Source organism: Malus sylvestris, chromosome 5 (genome assembly GCF_916048215.2).
Source record: "Malus sylvestris chromosome 5, drMalSylv7.2, whole genome shotgun sequence".
Classification (NCBI taxonomy): domain Eukaryota; kingdom Viridiplantae; phylum Streptophyta; class Magnoliopsida; order Rosales; family Rosaceae; genus Malus; species Malus sylvestris.
This window is the reverse complement of record NC_062264.1, coordinates 6,745,792-6,761,858: the sequence shown is the minus strand read 5'-3', so window position 1 is coordinate 6,761,858 and position 16,067 is coordinate 6,745,792. Positions and strand designations below refer to the sequence as shown.

At 36.1% G+C, this 16,067-nt stretch overlaps 2 protein-coding genes across 4 annotated transcripts in view; both read right to left on the bottom strand.

Moving 5' to 3' along the window:
* Positions 1-16,067, bottom strand: part of LOC126624313 (uncharacterized) — a 71,970-nt gene that overhangs the window by 18,894 nt on the left and 37,009 nt on the right. The gene's annotated exons all lie outside the window — the stretch shown is intronic.
* LOC126624308 (protein HIRA-like) lies at positions 1,865-11,804 on the bottom strand. Of its 3 annotated transcripts, none has more exons than XM_050293348.1 (11): positions 11,634-11,804; positions 10,346-10,493; positions 7,287-7,565; positions 6,710-6,961; positions 6,234-6,634; positions 5,062-6,037; positions 4,171-4,381; positions 3,751-3,991; positions 3,522-3,644; positions 2,901-3,018; positions 1,865-2,518 (listed from the first exon to the last, which is right to left on the bottom strand). In XM_050293348.1, the coding sequence occupies exons 2-11, from the start codon at positions 10,451-10,453 to the stop codon at positions 2,126-2,128; spliced, it is 3,102 nt and encodes a 1,033-aa protein (XP_050149305.1). In that variant the 5' UTR covers positions 10,454-10,493; positions 11,634-11,804; the 3' UTR covers positions 1,865-2,125. The 3 variants fall into 3 exon arrangements, with proteins under 3 accessions (XP_050149305.1, XP_050149304.1, XP_050149306.1); XM_050293347.1 differs by having other exon boundaries at positions 10,346-10,475; XM_050293349.1 differs by lacking the exons at positions 10,346-10,493; positions 11,634-11,804 and having other exon boundaries at positions 6,710-6,964; positions 7,287-7,434.

The window sequence follows — 16,067 nt, the reverse complement described above, 5'->3', positions numbered from 1 at the left end:
TGATTGACATAACTTTTATCACAAATGATTCCTGAAATTGACCCACCCCATCAAGATGATCCCTAAAATTAAAAATCAATCAATGTGGTCCATAAAATTGAGTGTCACAAATCAATGTAGTCCTTCCGTCATAATTCCGTTAAAAATTCTGTTATATGCTGATGTGGCAAATGACATGGCACACTTTATATTAAAAAAACTAAAAAAATATTATTAAAAAAATCATTTAATATATATATTTTTTCTTCTTCTTCTCTTCTTCTTCTTCTTTCTTTCTTTCTTTGTGGGTTGCAGGGGGTGGGGGGAAGACGAAATTGGGGGTTTTTTTTTTCCTTTCTTCTTCTTCTTCTGGGTTGCAGAAGGGGGCCCGGGGGGGGATGACGAACATGGGTTCTTCTTCTTCTTCTTCGGGTTGCAGGGGGTGGGGGAGAAGGGGACTGGGGGGTTTGACAAACATGGGTTTTTTTTTTTAATAATTAATTATTATTTTAACATTTAAAAAATATTAAATGATTTTTTTTTAGTTTTTAATAATATTTTATTAGTTTTTTAATATAAAGTGTGCCACGTCACTTGACACATTAGCACATAACAGAATTTTTAACGGAGTTATGACGGAAGGGCTACATTGATTTGCGACACCCAATTTCAAGGACTACATTGATTGATTTTCAATTTCAGGAACCATCTTGATGGGTGGGTCAATTTTAGGGACCATTTGTGATAAAACCAAGTAGGACTTAGGTTTTAAGGAAAAATACAAGTCTAACTAAATATGGGGTGTGCCATCCACACACCCGTATTACTTCTCACACATCCCTTGTTAATTTATATCATTTGATCTTTTTCAATTCATCTGATCTGACGACTGAAAACTTGAAGGGTGTGTGGATATCACACCCCACTAAATATTAAAGGATAGTCGCAAACTTTATTGCAAGGTGACCAGTTATTAAATAAAAGATGGGGGAGATTTCCATCTTGTTTCAAGCTTATTTCTTTTATATTTCAAAAAAGTCTGTTAGAGCGTGGGTGAAATGGTTTATGGTTTTAGAAGGTTCGTCAAGGACTGGTGTTGATAATTTTGGGTTAGAGTTTTAGCATGTCTTTGGTAGGAGCATAGGGCTTAGGGCTTAGGGCTTACTTTAAAAAGAAAAAGCATTACGTATGCATGTTAGCCGCAATTCAATGGGGAAGTTAATGGCATATATGGCCTTTTGATGGTTGGTTGGAGAATTTGCCATTTTAGCTAACAAAGTAGATTGATTTTTTAATTAGTAACTAAATTAAAAATATGGTATTTTAACTAAAAGCTCGCTTGAACAAAATACATATAATTTATACTAGCAATCTCACGTAATGGTGGTTTGGAGAAAAATATGGAAGAGAAGTGTATTGGAGGAAAATATGGAAGAGAAATGTATTCATTTTAATATGTCAAAAATACTAATTTATGATATCCAAAGACAAACAATTGAGGTCGGTAGTATTTGTGTATGCTCTTCGGGATTGTAACCGGACGGTGCATCTTGTGACTTTTTTTGTGTCATGTAATTGTGGTTTTCATAGATGAGATCGGTTTGAGCCTATCTAATTATTCAATACGTTAGCATCTGATGTAAAAGATTGTCATTCAAATTTAATAAAGTTCACAAGTTATCGTTTGAACAGAGTGGTAACCTAGCTACGCGACGGTGATGGCTTGCGGTTTCGGGTTTATAGGCTTGTGGTATCATTACCCACGATGATCAATTTAGTTTTGGGGCTTTCCCGTTTGGAGTTCAATTAAAACCTGAAACCACAAGCCATCACCAGTTTTACAGCCTACTTCCAACCACTATTGGCAACCAAAAAGCCTGATTCCTTAAACGAGTAAAATATTATGAATAATTTAAGAAAAATATTATCAACAAATTACACAGCGTAATCGTAGAGAGAGAGGTGTTCGTCGGCGCCTTATGGCAGGCTCTCCTAGTAGGACACTCAACAAAACAAGTTTTTTCAGGAGAGAGCCACCTTAATTCGGATAACACCGAATAATGTACAAGCAAGATCCACCAAGCCGGCTACATATGATACACTGCATTTGGAAAGTCCGGTTTTCTGCATTTCCGAGATGCAAAACTCAAGAACCTGCATCTTGTGCAGCTTCACTAACTTGATTGCCCATTGGTGGATCTGAATTAACTTTGTCTTCTGCTACCGGAGCAGAATTTTCTTCATCTGTTGCTAGCTCGGAAGAGTCCTTTTGGTCAGTTGAAGCAGGAACAGACTTCGTTTTCTCTGGTGCTGCAGGTACAATGTCCATTTCATTTGTCCTAGAAGGAGCAGAGTCCATTTCATCAGCTGCCGGTTGACGTGCTGTCAGCGAAGTTTGAATCTTTTTCTCTATATTTGTTTCAGCGCTTTCATATTCGGAAATGAGATCCATGAATTCATTAAGCAATCTCTGTACTTTTCTATTTGAAGCCATTGCCGGAAGGATATCTTCTCGTAAAAGTTTATGTTTCCTCATTCCCTGCAAAAGCAAAAACACAAGTGAAAAACATGTATAAACAACCTTCCAAAGGCTTAATAAAAAAGCTAAAGCCTAGTAACAATCGGGTCGCAAAGATTGGATGGCAATTGTTAAGAGTATGTGTCATGTTATATACACCATTGAAATTTCACCCTGCAATCAACCAAACTGCATGTGATAGTACCCTAGATTTACAAATTGTTCACACATACTGCTTAACCCTCACCATGCAACCAGACTGAGTAAAAGCAGCAGAAATTTAGACTCAAGAAGAGTATCATTAACGCCATATAACAGAACAAATGGGGGGAAAAAAACACTAGGGGAAAAATGGGTTGAAAAATAGCAAAAGACACCTAAAGAACTGTACGGAAAGCCTTACAAGCACACAAGGATCCCATGCCGAGTTGTTTAAATCTAAAGCTGTATCGTCCACCATCCCAGTTGGAGGTCCAAGAAAACTCTCACACACTTCTCGTAAACGAGACTCATCTGCTTCCCTGAAATCAGCGAAAACAAAAAGTCATAATATATATATATATATATATATGCACACACATTGCTGCAGAAACTAAAGTTATTATGCATCAAAAGTTTTAAAATTGTTAAACATCCCACACACACATATACATATATAATGTTGGCATCACATCTTAAGAGCAGACATTCAGAGCCCCCATGCAACAACATCCACTGCATGGACATAAAATATACCTCATGTTTCAAGATACCAAATTAGCGTTAAATTTAAAAAACCAAATTCACACCTCATGTTTTCTGCCGTATAAAGGGTAAAAGATGATGCCAACAACAAAAGAAAAAGCAGAAGCATAGCATACGAGTATTAGTTAAGAGAAGAACCACCAAGGAACATTATAATAATAAGAGTACTCAACATTAGTCGAAATATATGCACATATAGCACAAAAGAGGAGCAGCAGGAGTGCAAGGACATATAGGTCTTCCTATATTTAATAATACATGCACAATAGAAAATAAATACCTTGCAAGGAAGCGTATATATGATAGAAGGCATTGGCGATAATCTTTAGCTGACTTTAATGCTAGCGAGGAAGCTAACTGAGCCTCCAAGTGAGCACGTGTCTGCACTCCATCGTCTGTTACCCTACAGGAAAGTAAAACAGATCAATTCCAAAAGCAGGATACTAGACTGTAGTATGCACGTCAGCAAATATTATAATCTTAACAATTCCATGTTTATCAGTACAAACCTGCTCCAACCTGGCTTTCTGGCCACATATTTCCTAACATCAACTTGCAAAGCAGCCAGCTCACCACCCTGAGCTGAACCCGAATGCCAAGAGCTTGCAAAATTTGACCCAGGAAAGCAGTCATCTGCAACCCTAAGCCAACACATCAGGCTAATATCAAAGAGGAAGGCATGGCGAGTGGCAAGAACAACAAGAGGTGAACCAGATCTTGATAGCTTTGCTGATATAACTTTGATCACACCTGGAAAGCATGGATAAAAAGATCAGAAATAAAAGGAGAAAACAATACCAACAGCCACAGTGGCAAGGATGTTAAGCACATCTAGACTGCATGCTGACAAGACATAGGTTATGACTATCCGCCAACTAGAGATCCAAAGAGACACTTCAAGGGTTGAAAAGACGAGTGCAAAGTGGTACCTGCGTCTTTTGCAGATGGGTTTGGGTTTGAAGCGACCAGAGATGCCAATGAGTCATGGAGGAGGCAATTCCGCTTTAATAGATCCCATACATAAAAGGATCCTTTTCTTGTGACCAAAAATAATTTCCAGCACTCGTCACAATCTATAAATATTGCTGCAGATCCTACCATCATAGTTGGCATAGCACGCCTCCCACACTTTGTGTACACCTACTCAAGGGAACCAAAAATGTCGATGTCGATAAGTTAAATAAATTCAACCACTTATAACAAGCTTGGTGGTAGTATATTTGTATCTAAAAATCTATAATGAACATAAATGGCATGATGCTTGTCAGAATAGTTAAGGAGATTGAACTCGCATGTGAGAATTAGGACCTTTGGGTATTCCGGCCCCTTGAATGAACCATACGCCCAACCAAGAGCTTAAGCCAACCACTTGTTCAAAACCCTTTTTTTTTAATGGATTTTCTTAACTACCTTGAAAGAAAAAGAATGCTAAGTTCTGACCTATGGTACATTAGCATCTTTGTCAGTTACAATCACTTAAAAATCAAATGCTGCAAAGGAAATAAAATGCTATAGCTTCAAGGGTAATTCAATATAAAAGATTGATTAGAAAGAACAAGTTGGCATCAGAATCCTAGTACCAAGGTGTTTGTCATAATGTATGACCAAGTCACTGTGCAAAGAAACATTTTAGTAATAAGTACGCTAAACTTTAAATGGGATATGTGGAGTGCAACCGCCTAGAAAACAAATCGAATTATATTATGCAGAGTTTTGAACTTAATGAGAAATAAATCTACTAATAACACTTGGTGGAAAAAAAAACGAAGAAAAAGGAGAAAACTTGTATGTATACAAGTGTAAAACATATAGATTTTCACCTGTATGCATCCATCTTCACACCCAACAGCCCAGAAGTTTGCGTTTCCAGCTAAAACAGTGACTTTCCCCGATATCCTATCTGACCAAAGAGTTTGCAACCCTCTTGTGCAAGTAATTTCTGTTTCTTTCATGATAAATGTATTTCCCATGCCAACAATGTCGTTTGCAGCGTGTTCCCGAGGTCGAGCTTCCAAGCAAATTGGTACATTGCCTTCTCCTTCTTTCCTATCTAGCACCCTAATTGAAAGAGTGGAACATGAAGAACCTGCCGAACTAGAAGCCTTCAAATTCCCCGACTGTTCCACAGCTATGCTTTCATCTCCACCTGTGGAGGCAGGAACCTTCTCAATAACAAGGCTTTTGGTAATCATAGCTCTAGCAGTTACCCCATGTCCCTCCTTTATTTCAGCGCTTCTGCCAATTGCTCCCCTAATAGATGTTTCTTTGATGCCACCATCAGCTGCAATTAACCCATTCTCATCATTTTTTTTATCAGAAGGCATAGAAGGGAAGTCAAGTGCCTGGGTCTGAACCCCAGCAGAAATATTTTCCTGCTGCAGAGGTACCCCAACTGCTTCTGGAATAATCCTCTTTCTACCATCAGGGCGTCTATATTCCCTCTGCTTCACAGGACTGGAAATTCTGGCAGGCATCGAAACCTTATTTAAGCCATCTGCAGAAGTTTTTGTTGCAACCGTTGCATCAACAGAAGGTTTTACAACTGTCTGGTTTTGCTGAACATCCAGAACCACTTTTTTGCTTGGGGCTTGCTTAGCAGATGCTGCTTCGAGCAATAATTGAGCTGGGCTTTCAGCTAAATTTGCTTGCCGACCCCTAACATCGCCATAACGGTTTCTCTTCAATTCATCCAGTTCAGCATCACTTAAACGGTTGCCAAGTTCTTTAACATCAAAATGGAAAGTTGCCACTGAACCATCCAAAGAACACGCAAAAAGTGAATAACCATCAGGGCTCCTGTTTCAACGAGAAAAGAAAAACACATTATATAAAGGAATAAACATAAAATGAATAAAAAAGGTCGTACCCAGTGCACAAGGCTCCCGCTTTACGCAGGGTCTGGAAGAAAATGAATAAAAAAGCTAAATTAAAATGATACAGAATATGAAAAAGTACTAACTGGTAGATATTTATAGGAAAACAGAAACCATACCAGGATAAATCCACAACACTTTGAGTAAAGAAATGCTTTGCTACGAAGAGGGGTCGGGGACTTGCAGTAGTCCACACTGTTATAGTCCGGTCCTGACTCCCAATAGCAATGACATTATAAGGTTGTGGTTCTTTCTCTTTTCCTCCTGTCTTTGAAGCACCATTAGTCCACCCAACGGGTGCAGCTTTTTCCTGAGCATTGGAAACGTTCCTCCTAAACATTGAATGGTTAAACTTCACTACAATCACAGGGGCATTATGTCCTAAGAAGTCAAATGTAGCAGACCATTCCCCTCTCTCTAGAACAGGGGCAGAATGCCTTGGTTTCTGGAATCCGTGAGTGGTAGTAATGAAGTGGCCACAAGGGGACCATCCCAACCGCCTGAAAAAGGTAGATCCAAGCTGAAGAAACACAAGCATGTTAGAAAATGATATCTGAACTTGTATAAAGAAACCACAGTGATACAATTGACATACTGATTTTTGCCAATGGCCGTCTGTCCTGTGCACAAGACTCCAGTCACTTGTTCGCCAAATAATTACAGTCTTATCATCTGACTGACTTGCTATGAAGGAGCCAATAGGATCCCAAGTAACTCCTTTAACCAGGCTAGAGTGACCCCTCAGAACAGCAGTGCAAATACCATTGCTCATGTTCCAGATGTGTACAGTGTTATCTAAACTTCCACTGGCCAACATCGAGTCATCTGGAGACCAATTAAGATCCACCTACTTTAAGCATGGAAAAACAGCACCTCAGTAAGACAATACCCACCAGGAACTATAAAAGGATTCCATAGCATTCATTTAGGAAAATTTATATAGAACACAACTAAATTATCCATGATTTTTTCTTTGGTAGGGCAGCTGTATTCATACAATCCCAATTCACTGTAGCTCAAGATAATCCCTGGAAAGCAAGATGACTTTATTTTTTGAAAACAAAAGGTGGATCATATTCATGAAGCAAACCATACTCGATTTCAACAAACTATAAGATGAAAGAATTTATTTAGGTGGTCTGACTCCCAAATAGTAAAAGCAATGTCATTACCACATCTGCAGTATGCCCTCTCAAAGTCATTGCAACTTTCCAATTTTCAAGGTCAGGTGGCTCTCCACTGCCAAACTCAGTGGTTCCTGAACCAGGCTTTCTTTCATGAATTAGAATCACTTGGTCATCTGATCCTGATGCAACAAACCGACCATGCTTAGCCCACCTAACACAATTCACAGAACCAAAGTGATCACGGAGAGTTGCGAGTAGCCTCTGGGCTGATGATTCTTCATTATCCAAATCCCTGCCAAGGGATTTCATGTTCCATACCCGCACCTAATTGGTAAAGTGGGGAGGAATAAATCACTTCCGTGGTATAACAAATGATATCATGTAAATTATTGCAACAAATGTTAACATAAAATAAATATAAACGTGACTATGACCAAACTTGTCTAAAACAAGATATCTGTCAATGACATTATGTTGGTGTTCAAACACCATGTGCAATAAAGAATTATAAAACATAGTTTTATGAAAAATTTGAATGTATGCACACAATGCCATCAATATTATTGACGCCACACTTTCAAGTATTTGGAGTGAGTTATTTTTCTAATTTTTCATGGAAAAGTATTTTCAATGAATTCTAGTACTAGAATATGATAGCACAAATACAATGACTGTTAGGTTTTTCCAACCCATGATAAGTTGTCCTATAAGGAATTATAGTCTTAGAGGATTAAATTGTTTTTCCAATTGGAGTTGTTTACCCAATTGGAGTTAGTTTCTCAATTGGAGTAGGATTCATAACTAGATTCCAATTAGGATTAATAATCCTTATTGAAGAAGACCTTTATTATGTCTATATAAAGGGGCTATTGTACTTGTTTTGAATTGAAGGGAGCAAAACAACCACTCAAGGGATTAGAGTGAGAGAATATTGTAAAGTGTGTGCGAGAGAAAAAAAAAGAGATAGTGTATTTCTTGTTCTTGTTCTTTCAGGTTTTTCGTCAAGTCCTAGTTCTAGAGATTTGGCAAGATTATTGGTTGTACTCATTATTGATATAGTGAAAGATTGTTGTTGTTGTCCCGTGGATGTGGGCACAAATTGCCGAACCACGTAAATTCTTGGTGTTATTTATCTTGGTTATTTGTTTTCGATTTCCGGAGTTTGTTCTATTTTTCCCATTCTTAAATGCGATATTCTCAACAAGTGGTATCAAAGCCAGGTTTGGCTGATATCCATTTAGAATGGAGGGTGAAACCTGCTTTAATTGGGTTACGTGGAAATTAAGAGGAGGACATGCTTTACTGAAGGTGTTAAGATCAAGCCAACAAGTATGTCTGATGCTGATTGGACCAAGATGAAGATAAGCAATGTTTTCTGGCAAAGAAGTCTATAATTGCCTTTGCCAATGACGATGGTAGTTCTGATCAGGGGGAGCCTGGTCAAGAGAAGTTTGGTCAAGTAATTTTGGTCAAGAGATGTTCGATCACATGGAGTTTGGTCATGGGTATTGCGATCAGAGGGAGCTTGGTCAAGAGAAGTCTAATCAAGAGGGTCTTGGTTAATGAGTAGTTCGATCAAGGGGAGTCTGGTCATGAGTAGTTCAATTAGGGGGAGCGTGGTTATGCGAAGTTCGATCAATGGAGTTTGGTCAAGAGGAGCAATCCTATTTTTTGGTATACCTTCCTCATGGATTGTTAGGTTTTTCCAGCCCATGATAAGTTGTCCTAAGTCTATAAGGAACTATAGTCTTAGATTAAATTGTTTTCCCAATTGAAGTTGTTTTCCCAATTGGGGTTAGTTTCTCAATTGGAGTAGGATTCATAACTAGATTCCAATTAGGATTAATAATCCTTATTGAAGAAGACCTTTATTATGTCTATATAAAGGGGCTATGGTAATAGTTTTGAATTGAAGGGAGCAAAACAATAAATTGTATACCAGTCAAGGGATTAGAGTGAGAGAATATTGTAAAGTGTGTGTGAGAGAAAAGAAAAGAGATAGTGTATTTCTTGTTCTTGTTCTTTCAGGTTTTTCATCAAGTCCTAGTTCTAGAGATTTGGCAAGATTATTGGTTGTACTCATTATTGATATAGTGAAAGATTGTTGTTGCTGTCCCGTGGACGTAGGCACATATTGCCAAACCACGTAAATTCTTGGTGTTATTTATGTTGGTTATTTGTTTTCGATTTCCGGAGTTTGTTCTATTTTTCCCATTCTTAAACACGATATTCTCAACAATGACATGATTTACTTTAGGTCCAGAACACTATAAATAATTAAGGAAATAAAAAACACGAAGTTTATTTTATATTTGTTTAACTTTAAGAAAGAAAAACATATATTGTCAGAAATAGCTTCATGGTCTTAAAGAATGCACTTAGCATGGACTACAACTAAAGTGGAGAGACTTTGAGTAGATGAGTTATGCCATACATGAGATTCTACCTCGAACTATTAATGTTTTTCATCTATTGCATTTTAATTTCAATAGCGAATAAATAAAAACTAGTAATGTACAGACAGCTCAAGAAGGACGTCAATAACCATTTTTGAAATACGAAAAACTTAGTTTAAAATAATTAAAATTAAAAAAAAAAACAAAAGGGTATCATACTAGTAGACAAGAAACATAAATGAAAAATAAAAAATAAAAAATATTCAATAAGTTATGCTCTAAACCGTTAAAATGATGCAGCCCTACAAACAAGTTATGCTCTAAACCGTTAAAAATTATATATTATCCTTAGTTTATGGATTTAAAAGTTAGTCTGCATCCTGCTGCGTAGATTTAGAATGGTGGATTTATATTTGACTACATAGTTTAATTTGTTTTCATCAAACGTTACGTAACATAAAAAAATAGTTTTATCTATCACCGATTCGGATGAAACCACAGTGTGATTTAAACAATAAAATTAACCACCGTTTTCCTGTGTATTTGAGCTCTGCCAATTTCAGTTTCTATTTTTTACTAACACAACACAATTCCTAATAAGAACTCAGACCCCTTCTAAAAAAACAATCCAAACACATCATTAGATATACATTACAACCTATTTCCTACATTTCCTAAGCAAGAGTAAAAGGAGGTGAGGAATTGAACCTTGTGATCACCCCCACCAGTGGCAAGCCTAAGTCCACCAGGTTGAACGTCAATGGAGAAAATTTGCATTCCCTCATGTCTGATCCAGCTGGGCTTCTCTGCAATCATCTCTGCTACTTATTTCCAGAACCTGACAAAACAATACCACCTGATGATCCCAAAATTTCAGACTATCGGAGAAAAAAAATGACACATTTGAGTTAACAAACCAAAAATATAAGCCAATAAAACAAAAAAACCACCTCCTTACTTGACATCATATAAAATAGGTATGCAAATTCATGGTTTTTAAACCAACATAAGCCCTATAAAGTGCCTCACAAAGGGCCAGCTAAGACAAAGAAACAAGATCTCGCTCAAGAAAGGATTTTAACTTGTTGCCTTGGCATAGCACCAAGCAAGAAGGTTATGCAAGATTCAGTGGTTTGGAGCTGGAAAACCCTACATTAATGACGTATAATAAGCCAAACATTAGTGTTTGGGCTAGAGGAGTAAGGATGAGAAAATCAAGGGATAACTGCTCTTGGAAAATTGCAAACCACGATGAATTTTTTGCATCATAGGAAATATTTTTTGGCTCAATACTTTTTATTTGCGTAGGAATAGAAAGGATAGAGTTGTTAACATCATAGTTATTTACTCATATGCTTTCTGATTACAAGAAGATTAAAGAGCACAAAAACACACATCATGCAGGATTCAAAATTTGATATACAAAAGAGTATGTTTGTGAAAGGAAGCAACCCTAGAAGATCCCTTCTTACCAAGAAGCTTAACACGAATTCAATTGAAAACAAACTTGAGGAAACCATAGAGAAGCTTATTCATAACAAGGAAATCCTCAGATTTCAATTCCACAGTAAAAACAAAAAAACAAAAAAAAAACAAAACTCCCTGTGCTGCAACGTTGAATCTAAATTCAAAGCTGACAGATCGAAGAACGCCACAAAAGGTCGATCACAGGCCAATAAGTAAAAAATACCCATGAAGCATTGTACCTAGAATCCGCAAGAACCCTAAAAATTAATATTTCAAACCCGTTTGGAAACCCTAGCGTGGGAATTAGAGTCTGGCATCAAAACAAACGAAATGACGAGCACCATTGAGCACAAATCGATCAAATTACAAAACCATTGAACCTAAGTTTACAGAACTGAACAAATCGCCCAACAAAATGGAAACGAAAAAACACAGAAAAAACAAAGGCGTATAAAAATCAATAAAATAAGGAAGATTGAGAGCATTTGAAACCCTAGAATCGAAAGTTTTGAAGAGATTGCTTGCTTACCTTTGTGTGGCAGAAGAGGCTGGAGATTTGAGACAGATTGGGAGGCTGGAGATTTGAGACAGATTGGGAGATTCGAGAGATTCTGAGAGAGTGTTGTGAGAGTGAGGTCCTTTCTTTCTTTCTCTTATGCGAGAGTGGACGTTTTAGTGTTGAAGGCTCTTTTGCAGGCGAGGGAGTAGACGTTCATTACAGAGACGCGAGGGTGGACGAGGTCAATTTCAAAAAACATTAAGGGTATTTCTGGTATTTAAACAACGTTTTCAATTTCCATCCAAAATTTCGGGAACGGGATACTCTACCATTTTGAAATTCAGAATTTTCAGAATCGAAAAAATATTGGAAGTTGCGAACATAATTCAAAAGTTTATATATGTTACAAGTATTTTAGGGCCTATTTGGTATCCTATTTGAAAATTTTTATCATTTTTCAAAACATTTTTTATAAACAATTTTCTTTAAAACTCAAAAACTTGATTGGTTTGCTATTTAAAAATTTTAAATCTTACGACTTAAACTAGACAAATAGATCTAAAAAGAGTGGGTCACAGGAGAGAGAAAGAGAAGAGAGGAGGAAAGAAAATAAGAGATGATTGAATGAAAGAGAAAGAAGAGAGAGGATTGGACGGGATAGAGAGGAATAGGAGTGAGAGAAAGAACCGAGAAAATGAAAAAAGAGGATTGGAGGATAGACGAAAAAGGTAATAACAAAAGGAGGAAGAAAGAAGAAAATAGAGAGAGAGAGAGAGAGAGAGAGAGAGAGAGAGAGAGAGAGAGAAGTGAGGAGGGAGAAAAAAGAAAGGAAATATTTTAAGTTTAAAACCTCTAAAAATTAACTTTTTATGTTTTTAAAAAATAAACTATATTTTTGAGTTAATTTTGAATTCAGTTTTTTAAAATAATCCTACCAAACAAGTTTTTAAGGCCTAAAACTTGAAATTTGTTTTTGAGTTTAAAAAGTTTGAATTCAAATAAAGTACCAAACAAACCCTTAGAGCATGTTTGGTATTCTACTTGAATCCAACTTTTTAAACTCAAAAACAATTTTCAAGTTTTAGGCCTGAAAAACTTGTTTGGTAGGATTATTTTCAAAAACTGAACTCAAGTCTAACTCAAAAATATAGTCTATTATCTAAAAACATAAAAAGTGAGCTTTTAGAGTTTTTAAACTTAAACTCACTCATTTCTTTTCTCTCCCTCCTCCCCTTTCACTCCAAATATATCTCTCTTTTCTTCTTTCTCTCTTACCCTTCTCTTTTTTTTTAAACTTTTTTCGTCTCTCCTCCAATCCGTTCTCTTCATTCTCTCGATTCTTTCTCTCACTCCTCTTCCTCTCTATCTCCTCCGATCTTCTCACTTCTTTCTCTTTCCTCCGATCATCTCTTACTTTCTTTCATCATCTCTCCTCTTTCTCTCTCAACCTCCTTTTTATGGATATTTTTGTCCAGTTTTAGTCGTAAGATTTAAAAATTTTAAATCACATACCAAACAAGTTTTTGAGTCTTAAAGAAAATTGTTTTCAAGAAAAATTCTTAAGAAATGTTTTGAGAAATTATAAAAATTTTCAAATAGGATACCAAACAAGCCCTTAATATTCTTGAACTTTTTGGCACATGTGATTTTCTACTCTTATTGATAATTAGTATAGGATAAAGTGTCGATTTAGTCATTGAACTATCACCTCAACGAAAATAAGATTGCTGAATTATTTTTTAGGGTCAAATAAGTCCCTAAATTCATTAAAAATTGCTAATTTCATCTTGACTATTCAAAGCTATTTTATCTAATTTTTTGTCAACCTAAGTTACTAGACACAATTTGGAGTGTAATACCGCACTTTTCTCGCCTATAAGCCCTTAACATTTCATATAGGTTGCGAATCTAACATTCAATTTACTCTCCAAAGTTAACTCCACACACTATTTTTTAATGTAAAATCACCAATCTACTCTTTGATGTGTATCACATGCAAGTAACGTGACTCAAACTCGCGGAAAATTGAGTATAGTAGCTTTGAATATAATATTATAGCTGTAATTGGCAGATTTTTATAATTCAATGACTGATTTTTCTGAAGAAAAAAAAATAGTTTAAGGATCTAATTTTCACTTAGATGATAATTCAGGGACTAAATTAGCAGTTCACTCCTTAGTATATGTTATGCAAATTGATTTTGAGGCATATTAGTGTGCATTTTACTAATGTATGTTAAAATCGTAATTTGCTATATTTACATTTTTTCATCTCACTTTTATACGTTAACTTAACCATTAACTTTTCTCTGTTAACTGATGGCTTGTAAAACTTCAACCCATTAATTCATGTTAGGTGAGCTCACAAGCATGTATGATTCTATCACACAATATGCATGTTGTATATAATAAAGGGAGTTTTAACGAAAAACCCGCGATACTGTTCACTTTAATGAAAAACCAGATTTTTACACTAAAAAGTCAAACCTGGTACTATTCACTTTACCCTTTATTTTGTACTTATCGTTAAAACTCAAAGTTTTCAAGTCTTTTTCATTAGTTTTCATATAATAAAATGGCCATGTGGATACTAACAATATTGACTATGAGCATTGCCCATGATGGTTTAGTATATTTATAACGTGCAACTTTAATCGTGATCATTCACTATTATTTTACAACAGCGAAATTTATTTGTGGTAAAAAAAATTAATTTGTACTTTTTATAATGTGCTCGTAAGGGCCGTGGTAAAATTATCTTGGTAGATGAGTTGTTGTCTTGTAGTGCATTCTCAAGTGTTGGTAATACTCACCACTTTATTTATCATCATTAAATGAGTTTGAATTTTGAGATTTATATTTATTCACTACACAGATCTCGAAGTTTAAACTCAAACAACTATGATAAATAAAGTAATGAGTATCACATTTACTTAAGAATGGTGAGCAAAAATATTTGTGCCTTATCTTAAGGATTAAGGGTATGCATTAATTTGAGCTTAAAATTTCTGCACTTATTACAATATGAAAACCAGAAGGTGATTTTTTTTTCTTTTTTCTTTTATCACGAAGATAACTTTCATTACATTAAAAACTAGTACAGGCCCAAAAAGAATTGGGTAGACAACCTCAGAACAATAAAAATCCTACTCTCAAGCAGCAAAGCCAAACTCAGAACCGAGAAAATAGACACCAGATCCAAGTTCCCTTCACGAACTTCTGCAAATATATACAAACAAAGTAACATATGGATAGAGAGTGGGGTTAAGGGGTATGTAAAATAACCAACACTTTGCCTCGATGGGGATCCAACATAACAATTGAAGGAGGGGGAAATAAGGGAGGGAAATGGATCTAGTATCCAATATCTGATCGGAGCCCGTCAATCCGGGGACATGGTGGGATGAGGATGAAGTATCACAACTAGGGAGAGGGGAGGACAGAAAAATAAAAGACATAAAGCAATAAAAGCAGGTGAGGGGCATAAAACTAAGGATAGTTGAGACTTGGCTAAAGAAAAACTGAGATTAAACTCAAAGGAGAACCAAGAATAAAAAAATGAAGGGAGAAAACTGGAAAAGGTGAAGGAAGATGAGGAAGGAAGCTGAAAGGGGAAAAGAAACAAATGAGATGAAAGGGGAGGAAAGGAGAAAGGGCAAAGGAGAGAAAAACTCAGGAGAAAATAGGGAAGAGAGAGGATAGAAGAAAATAAGGAAGGAATGAAGGAATGAGGGGTGGATGACGGCGGCAAAAGTTATTGAGATTGTGGTTCACGAAGAGAGTTATAGAGAGAAAATGGGAGACATTTTAGAAAGGTGGATTTTTTTTTTCATGTTGGCTGTATAAGGTCGTGGTTACCTTGTGTCACAATGTTATGTGGTTATTAAGTGCAAGCTTTAGGGCTTTGTTGTGAAAATAAGTGCAAGCTTTAGGGCTTTCTTGCATTATGAGGTCACCAATATGAGGCTTGTTTGAACTTCTTAAAGAAAAGAAATAAGAATCGGTGCCACATTGTACTACAGTGTAGTGATATTTCTCTCTATTTGTAAGTGTGAGGTCTTAGGTTCGATTTTCGACAAATGTGAATTTTAACCAAATTATTGTTAGTCATTGTGAGGCTTTGGCCCATTCCTCCACCCCATTGGTGTAGGTAATACCGTCTATCAAAAAAAAAAAATTGGTGACTCAGAAACAATTAATTATGATATTTTTAAATTTTTTTTATGGAATATACATATCAATATTTTTGGATTTTCAAAGTCCGTTCAGATGCTTCAATCCTTCATCTCATATTCCGTCCAAGCTCTCATTGTATTCGTCTTTCTTCTTTCTTTGTTGTACATATGTTTGAGGCTTTTTTGCATTATGAGGCCACTGGTTTGAGGCTTGTTGGAACTCTTTTTTTTTTTTTTATAATTTTTATCTTTCCTGATGTGTTTTTTATCATACGTTAAGATTGAAGGTG

Bases quoted from the DNA above. Each gene is read 5' to 3' on its own strand.
- LOC126624308 (XM_050293348.1), bottom strand. From the start codon at position 10,453: ATGATTGCAGAGAAGCCCAGCTGGATCAGACATGAGGGAATGCAAATT. The intron at 6,635-6,709 runs GTATGTCAATTG...GTGTTTCTTCAG, and splicing joins ACGGCCATTGGCAAAAATCA to CTTGGATCTACCTTTTTCAG. The intron at 2,519-2,900 runs GTAAGGCTTTCC...TTGCTTTTGCAG, and splicing joins CATGGGATCCTTGTGTGCTT to GGAATGAGGAAACATAAACT.